At 45.0% G+C, this 9,485-nt stretch overlaps 1 protein-coding gene across 1 annotated transcript; it reads left to right on the plus strand.

Moving 5' to 3' along the window:
• Positions 1–5,660: 5,660 nt before the first annotated feature.
• Positions 5,661–9,154, plus strand: LOC147436280 (uncharacterized). The gene is made up of 2 exons (XM_086489203.1): positions 5,661–7,727; positions 8,539–9,154. Exons 1-2 carry the CDS (start codon positions 5,709–5,711, stop codon positions 8,833–8,835), a joined length of 2,316 nt encoding a protein of 771 aa, XP_086345329.1. The 5' UTR covers positions 5,661–5,708; the 3' UTR covers positions 8,836–9,154.
• The last annotated feature ends 331 nt before the right edge of the window (positions 9,155–9,485 follow it).

A 9,485-nucleotide genomic window follows, 5' to 3' on the forward strand; every position in this document is an offset into this window, starting at 1 on the left:
GGAAGGTTTATCCTGGCCAGTCTGGTCCGCAGGGCCAGGCTAGCTCGTCTGCAGTGCAACCGTCAACATCGCAGGTGATTCCGGGCAAGACCATGCCGCAGTTACGGGCAACAATGCGAAGAAGAAGATACGAGCAGAATAGGAGCGTTCTACTCGAACTTCGTAAGCTCCAAAAGCACATTTCATTGGCAATACCTAAACTGCCATTCCAGAGATTTGTTCACGAGATTTGCGAGCAACACAACCTGAATTTTCGGTGGTCTCGAAGTGCAATGGGGTGCTTGCACGAGGCCGCCGAGGATTTTTTTGTAGAGCTTTTCCAGGACAGCTACATTCTCTCGGCCCACGCCCATAGGGTAACATTGATGCCGCGAGACATCAACACACTTCGCCTTCTCAGGTTCAGGTATGACAAAACAATATCGCCTGCTGGTATTTCAAACCGAAAGATGGACAATATTCTTAGAATACCACCTATTGACAAGGTCAAAGTTCATGAAGTGTCTACACAAATACATCGATACAACACTCGTCTCAACACCGAGCGGGACACAACAGAAGACGATAGTGAAAGATTGGAGCAGTTACGCCTTGAGATGATGGAGGAACAAATGGAAGATGCCATCAGCGACGCCAACGCTGATGATTTGTCATTGTTGTTCCCCTATTTCCATGTTGGCCTTCCTCTGTGGGGCGCATTCTGTATTTTCCCTATCACCCCCACGAGATTGCAATTTTACAGAACCGGACGAGGGAACTCACAGACTCAATCATCAATTGCTTGCTTTGGTGCGTGCTATTCTTTTTTTCACAATAAATTCTTTTAATATATTCAATTTTGTATGACATGAATTTCCTTACAGTTTTGTAGTTTCAAATTTTCCTTGGAATATGCAAGATGATGTTGCCGTCCTTGACTCGAACCTCTCGGTCGTTTTGACGGCCGAGGATACATCTTTAGTGGAAGTAGTTGACTGGTTCCAGTCAGTGAACATGGAGACGGCAATTTTTTTTGTTCTGGCTTATCATGAAGGGTACGCAATGTTTTCAATAGTAAAATTATTTTATCTTGAACTCTAATTTGTTGTGATGACATATGTTTTGCTTATGTTTATTTGTAACAGCGCTCAATGGAGTCTTGTTCTCTTACACCTTGAACGAAACCAGTGCTACCTTGCTAATTCATCCCATGGATTTCATGGTGAAGTGCGTAGGTAAGAGGTTTTGTATTTTGTTCGACATCGCATAGAATTATTTAATTGTATTTTGCGCAGATATGTTTGGAAGCTTGTGTCTGCTCTTGAAGCTTTAACGCGAGAGCAGATATATGAGAATCTTACAATTATTAGTTGCAAAGTCCCTAAGCAGGATGATGCCTACTCTTGTGGATGGAGGGTCTTAATCAATGCAGAAATTTTGTTAGGGGTCATGCTTGATGGAAGTCATAGAAGTGTAAGCATTTGACACTCATTTACAGATTTGTATCTTAATAAGTTAGTAGCTATGTTAATAAACATGATGTTCTTAACGCAGGTAAGAAATTTGGCAGATTATTCAAAGGCCGATGTTTCTTCGTTTATAAATAGAATGATTAAAAACTTGATCAATTGCGCGACCATGCGTCCAGACAGAGCACGTGATGCTTTTATCCCACCAGCACCAAGGCCCACGCCTAGGCCTCCGCCGACAAGATACCCCTTGTCTGCCATACCAACACAAGCACATATCAATATCTCCCCAGATGCCTCCTCAACCCAAGCTCCCACCAGCTCTCATCCTCAAGAAATAGCTCCAAAACCCTCAAACCCCCCACCCAGCACCTCTCCTGCTCATGAAGCAGCTCCAGAGCCCCCAAACCCCCCACCTAGCTGAAGGAGTACGAGCGCAAGTGCGACGCGAGAGAGAGTGCGAGAAGAAGAGCACGACGATATGGTGAACTCGCTCTACTGTAATGTGTAGAGCATAGTGAGTTCTTATTAGGTTTTTACAAAAGAATATGTGTACATACCTGGCGGCCCGCCCACTTACCTGGGCGACCACATTGGGCTTTATACCCCAACAACCTCCCACTTAAAGTCCAATGTGGTACTTTAAGTGTGAGAGAAGCTACTATACAAGCTAATATACAAGAGATGTAGAGAAGTGATGTACTACCCTACACCTAACTGCTTGCGAAAATGTGCAAAGCTCTCAAACCCCCAAGCCACCACCTCTCCTCAACCTCAACCAACAGCCCCCACATCACCGCATGCACAAGATTAGAAAGAGATTATGAAATGTACTTTTGACAAATTGATTACAAGTAGTGGATCGAAATTTGACTTTTGTTTTGATTATGGTTCAAAGTTTACAAAATGTTATGTACAGCTTTCCAAAAAAATGGGAGAGTGAGGATCCAATGGTTTTGGTAATGTAGAGAGCTGCCTTTGTTGAGTAATCTTTGAGAATAGTATTTGAATAATTGTGTACAATTAGTTCACTATTTCAAGTCTGTCGCTGGTAATCTGTGCACAAAGAGTCGTATTTTCTTGTCTGTGAGGTACCTGCAATGCAACGTACGCGATAAGACATTGGGATACATGAGCACGATAGAAATATCCATGTATAAAAGTAATACATGTAGCTTAGTACCTTTTGCATGTTACACTTGAAAACAAATTTTGAAGCCAAATTGAGATCGGACTCATTTAACAGATCCTCTCGAACCTGTCTTAAAGTGACATTTGATCTGACCACAACAACTATAAGCAAATAATTTGAAAACCATATCTCGATGGACATCAAGGGATTAAAAGCATCGTCGCTTAAAATCTTGATCCATAGCTACCAACTGACCATTCACTCAATGCCACCTCATGTAGTAGAAAGAAACTATAAAATTTTGTGATGCTATCATACACTTGCACACAACAGAGCGCTTGTCAACTTTGCACAAAATGCCTTCAAAATCAATGACATCCCAATTATCATCCAAAAAATCAAGGCAAGTTTGGGATTTGCAGATGAACATGGTTTCTGTTTTTCTAACCTCCTCATCGTGGAAGAAATCTATAAAGACATGTAATGGCATAAATAGACTGACTCGTACTTGCCTGCTTGCAATGTTTGGTCGCAAACACTTTAAAATTTGCTGATGAAGCTTGAGTTTAAAACACTCAGAGGTTTCTGAAGTTGAAACTGGCCACTTTGGGGAAACTTGTTGGGGAAGAGGGAAAGGTTTCAAAGTGCCAAATCCATGGATAGAGCAAGGGGCGTTGTAAAAGTAGTCGTAAAAGAAAACTCCCCTCTCTGCGAGAGATCTTTTCGCACTAGTTCTGTACATAAGTTCTCTCACAGAAGCATGAAAAACATCAAAAATACCAATTATGCACTCAACTGGTTGCTAGTCTTCTTTGTTAGAAGGATAAATATCTGCAAAAACAAAAGATAAGAGAATGGTCACAAGAAATAGTCAACAAAATAACTTCAAGGATCTATAAAGACTTTTTAGCAATATAGTAGTCACATAGTTTGTTTGCAAGATTTGCATGTAGGCTCTAGCTTGGATATGCACACTCACCTATCACTAAAGCCGATACGGTTGCATGTAGATAGAGTGATGAGCCAGTGGATGTAGGTTGAGAGAGTCTCTCACCTATTTTCTTGTACATACTAGTAGTTTAGCTAGTAGGATCCACTTATTGACACATTCGCCGTTAAGTGGGAGGTTGTTGGGATAAAGGCGACGTGCCTTTGTTCGGGGTTGGATATTTGATGTCCGACCGTCGATTGGCCACACTTACCCTTATTCATTATACATATACATGAATAAGGAGCAATCTCACTTCCTCTCTTGAAAGGCCTGCTCCACCCACACACCGTGTATGCTCTCCTCTTCCCGTTCTCCCACTGTGCATGCACACATCCGCACACTCATCACCCTCGTGCCTGCTTACCCTCTCTACACATGAGAGAGATCGCCATCGAAGCAACAGAAAAGCAGCTATGAGGTAGAGAAATGAAATGAAATGTTATATTAACATCTTCGAAAGGCCAAAATGACCTATGAGACCAAAAAAAAGTTACAACTGGAGAGAGAGAGAGAGAGAGAGAGAGAGAGAGAGAGAGAGAGAGAGAGAGAGAGAGAGAGAGAGAGAGAGAGAGAGAGAGAGAGAGAGAGCCCTTCGGCTGTTCGCTATAGCGAACATAGTACAAGAGAGAGAAAGGTCTCACCCCGTTCGCACAAAGCATCTCGACTCAATGAGTGCATAGGGGAGGAGATAGAGGGAGCGCGGTGGCATGTGAAACAACAATCGGCGCTTCGACTTTCATCTCTCTTTGAGTTAGGTGGAAAGAATCTCATTGATATTCTTACAAATTCGAATTTTCTTCTCCTACGGAACATGAAGGACGGAGAGAGAATTCGAACGGAACATGAAGGACGGAGAGAGAGAGAGAGAGAGAGAGAGAGAGAGAGAGAGAGAGAGAGAGAGAGAGAGAGAGAGAGAGAGAGAGAGAGAGCTCTTCGGTTGTTCGCTATAGAGAGCACATTACAAGAGAGAGAAAGGTCTCACCCCCTTCGCATGAAGCATCTCGACTCAATAAGCACCCGGGGGGGGGGAGGGAGAGCGGTGGCATGTGAAACAGCAATCGACGCTCTGACTTTCATCTATTTGACTTAGGTGGAAAGAATCTCATTGAGATTCTTAGGGTATAGGGGCCCATAGCGGGACGAGGTCCACTTTCAAGACAAATGCATAACACAACATGGGGCCAATTCTTGCACAAGGGAGCTTGAGATGTTGAGTGGTTAGCGTGATGTGGCGGAGTTTTATTCGCGGGGAGGAGCGTTCAAATCCCGTTGCGGGTAGTTCTTGAAATGGTGAGGGTGTCACCTGAAATTTTGGACCCCATTTTTGTACAATGGGAAGTTTTTCGTTACCTTCGCTTGCTTGAAAGCCTCCATCGCTTCGCTCGGCGCCTATGTTGTAGGTAGTCCATCATGTGAGCTACAACCTGAGCCAAAAAGATTTCGAAAATATGCAGCACAGGAAAAAGCCGCCCGCAGCTCGCTTAAGTGTCTTTAATATGGCCCCTTTACCCTTGGGACTATTTGGCACCCCCTTGTTAGGTGGGATCAACGGTCCATGATCTTTCAGACAATCTCGACCGTCCGTTTATTATTAGGAATAAAAAGATTTCGAGTGGTTGAGCCCCCTTGACTTGAAGCCTCACATCGTGATTGCGATTCACACGCGGATCACTTCGGCCACTTGATGTTCACATCAAGTTTACGTGAACTTACGTGGAGTTCACTTTAATTGTGATCACATAGTGAACACTTGAGGATTAATCCACCAACGAACGGTGCAAAATTGATCCTGCCGCCTGCAATGAATAGGGACGTAGATGCCAACTGACAGAGGGGGTGTCAATTAATCACGAGGTTTACCCTTTACCCTACTTATTTGCACCAAAAAAGGGGCGAGACATAGTTCTTTTTACTTTGTCATTTCTTTGTATAACTCCCGGTCCAAAATATCAAGGAGGGGGTGTCAATTAATCACGAGGTTTACCCTTTACCCTACTTATTTGCACCAAAAAAGGGGCGAGACATAGTTCTTTTTACTTTGTCATTTCTTTGTATAACTCCCGGTCCAAAAGATCAAGGATAACCTATCTATACATTCAGATGCAAAAATTTTTTATCCCTTTCTGATTTCTCAGGAATGGAAGCTCAGAGCTTGGTAGCCATGGCGGCGGCGCCATCTCCCGCTTACTGCTCGTTGGCACGCACAGGTCCTATCCTTCCGCCAGCAACTGCCAGAATCACGTCCACATTTTTCAGTGGGCAGAAGGTGCGCGGACGGAGAATGGTATCTCTGCAGCAGCAGCAGCAGAGATTCCGCTTACGACTGCAAGCGCGTTCTTCCGGCGGGCATGAGTCGTCCCCTGAGGATGGATACGACTCCTCCGGCTCTGCAGGTGGTACTTCGAAATCTCCTGCTCAAAGTTCTGGCTATACCAGCGACGCTTCAGTGGAGCCTAAGCAGAACTATGGTAGTGCTCGTCCAGGGACCCCTTCCCAAAACCCTAACCCAGGTTATGGAAGCAACACTAGTTCAGGTTATGGAACGCCCAATCCAGGATATGGCTCTGGTGTGGTGAACCCTACATCTTCTACTCCGTGGAGTGGGTCGGGAGCGGAAGGTTCCCCAAACACTGGATATGGTAGTGGCTATGGAGGTGGATCAAGTGCTGGCTATGGAAGTGGGTCAACTGCAGGGAGTGGACCTGCCTATGGGAGTGGGCCAGCTTCTGGTTATGGTGCTCCTCCTGTTGACTCAAGGTCTGGGTATGGACCTGGCATTGAAAGTCCAAATACAGGTTATGGCACTGGTCCGAGCACTCCAAATCCTAGCTATGGTCCCAGCTATGGTAACCCCAGCTCCGGCTTTGGGACGGGTTCTGGAAATGTGAATCCCTCCTATGGCTCTGGTTCAAGAACATCTAGCCCTTCTTACTCAACTGGCATGGGTACTACCCCCAGCTACGCCTCTGGCCCAGCTCCTACCAATCCATCATACAGCAGTACTCAGCCAGGTAGCCCTACTCAGGGCCCAGGTGGTTCTCGTCCTAGTAGCCCCAATCAGGGGTATAGTCCACAGGCTAATCCAAGTTTCGGCGGCCCTAATTCAGGTAACTATGGGTATGGTGCACCCAGAAGAGATCAAGGCTATGGAAATCCTAACCCAGGTTATGGAAACCCTAACCCAGGTTATGGGAACCCTAACCCCGGTTATGTGAATCCTAACCCGGGTTATGCAAATCCTAACCAGGGTTATGCAGGTAATACTGGTTCAGGTTATGGAACACCCAATCCAGGACATGGCTCTGGTATGGCTAACCCTGTGCCCTCTGGCCCCTGGAGTGGGTCGGGTGCTGGAGGTACGTCAAATACTGGATATGGTAGTGGATCAAGGACCCCCAATACTGGCTATGGAGGAGGATCAAATACTGGCTATGGGAGTGGTTCAACTACAGGTAGTGGTCATGCCTATGGGAATGCAACAGCTCCTGGTTATGGTGCTCCTCCTGTCGAGTCAAAGCCTGGATATGGGCCGGCCATTGGAAGCCCAAATACAGGTTATGGCACCGGACCTAGCACTCCAAATCCTAGCTATGGCCCCAGCTACAGTAACCCAAGCTCTGGCTATGGAACAGGCCCTGGGAATGTGAATCCCAACTATGGCTCTGGTTCCGGAACATCTAGCCCTTCTTACTCCACTGGCATGGGTACTACTGCCAGCTATGCCTCTGGCTCAGCCACTACCAGTTCAGTCAGGACGCCCACTTATGGTCCTGGTCCAACCACCTCAAATCCTTCATACAACACGAATCCTTCTTACAACACTGCTCCAAGTAACCCTGGTGGTTATGGCTCTGGTTCTTCTACTACGAATCCTTCGTACAACACTGCTCCAAACAACCCTAATCCAGCTTTTGGAGGGAGCCCCAGCCCCCCTAGCCAATCATATACTGCAGGTCCAGCATATGGTGCAGTTGTAAGCAGTCCATTTGGCACAGCTTCCGGTGGATCTTATGGTCAGTCTTCTCAGCCAGCACAGACGTTCAACAACACAAGTTTTGGGCAGTCTGCCTCTCCTCAAGGATATCAGGAAGGCTATGGCCAAGGACAAGTGCAACCTTATGCGCCTCAGCCGCAGAGTCAGGTCGATGCACCTCAAGTAAGCAAATTGCTCTTTTTTCTCTCTTGAGAGTAGGTGCACGGGGTGCTTGGCTGTCCTTTTCTGTTGTAATCAATTTTTTGAGTGGTCTTTTGCCGGTTCAAGAGGATTATGCGGATTCCTCTAGGCGTTGTGGTTTTTGCCTGTTTTGGATATTTTTTTGCGTGCACTTACCCACTTAGCTTTGGAATTGATTGGTTGAATGTTTAGGAGGATTGTTTACGTGAGCGCCTTAGGCGTTTATGTTTTATCTTACCTGCTTGCACTGGTTTCCGCAACTTATTTAAAGGGAAAATTACCGAAATACGCCTGAAATTTGTGAAGATTCCCACAATACCCTTCAAATTCCCCACATACTGTTGATTGTTTGCCAAAAATTCCCTAAATGCCCAATGCCCGTGAAATTTTCCAAAAATTCTAAAATAGCCCTTGTGAGTCTCACAAACATCTCTAAAGGTTCATATGGAGATTGGAACTATGATCTTAGATGGAATTGTGGGCTCTAAAGATGACCATAAATGTCTCTATTTGTAAGCTTATTGGCGAGAATATTTTGTCTAAGACACTTTGAACAGATAGATCATTATGGTAAAAAAGAACAAATTGTGCAAATATTGGGGCAATTTGTTCAAAATTGGGACAAGGGTATTTTGGGATCCATGAATATTAGGTATTTCCCTTTTGTGTATATATAAATTATGTTGAGACCAACCTGTATACCGTTAAATAAAAAAGGACGAGGGAGGGGGTAAGGAGTTCGAATTTGATGCCAATAATGCCAACCTGTTCAATGTTTGGTTATGCACTGCAGGCACCCAGAGAGTCCTTTGTCGAAGTTGCTAAGAAGTATGGCAAGGAGCAGCCAGTTATGTTGAGGTTCATTTGTCTTGAAAAGAGCATTGGGATAGCCCTTGATAATGTCATTTCTGATTTTGGAGCTCTCCCGCTGACCCAATTTTTCTTCTACCCTGAGAATGATGTTTTGGGAGAACTAAAACAAGCCATGGAGCGACAGCAGTGGATTACGCAGTCTCGCTCCGCTACGCTGTTGAAGCAAGCAGAACAGTTGTTGAATTTATGGAAGAAGAAAACTGCTGCGGCTGCGTAGTTTCTTTATCGAGCTCTTTTGCTCCTATCCACTTGCTACCAAAAGCTGTGGTTTGAAATAGCCCTTTATTTGGCCCTTCACAGATAGTCAAAGAAGGTACTCGGCGAGTGAAGCAAAGATTGTTTCGGTAATTCAGTTGGGTCATGCACACGCTGTCTGGAAAATCCATGTCCTCCATTTCCAATTTCAGCATTGGGTATTGAGCTGAGTGCTCTTTTGCTTTTTGGATGTAGGGGTGTGGAGCATGTATACATGCATTTGAACACTGGCGTTGTAGCCATAAGCTTTTGTCAGATTTAAGGGAGTGCTATTACACCTTCCCAAGTTTCCACAATGAGAGCTGACTTGTGTATGTGCGAAGGTTGAAACATCTTATGTCAAGTTGTAGGATTGTAGGACAGTGCTTTGGTCAGGCGCAGCGATACGCTCTCTTCCCACTACAGAGGATGTGCCAAAAAAAATCTTTTGCTTATGATACCTAAAGATGACAATGAGTTTCTGATGAGCTTTTTGTTATGGCTTCCTTTCTTTTTGGAGCCAAAGGGTAAATTGGTAGCTTTGTCGAAATGGGTCTGCACGTAGCTTTGTCGAAATGGGTCTGCATGTGAGAGTTTTGTGGAAAAGGGTCTGCATGCGGTAACTTTTTTTAA

The sequence above is a fragment of the Adiantum capillus-veneris genome, chromosome 18 (genome assembly GCF_014529385.1).
Source record: "Adiantum capillus-veneris isolate H3 chromosome 18, ASM1452938v2, whole genome shotgun sequence".
Taxonomy (NCBI): domain Eukaryota; kingdom Viridiplantae; phylum Streptophyta; class Polypodiopsida; order Polypodiales; family Pteridaceae; genus Adiantum; species Adiantum capillus-veneris.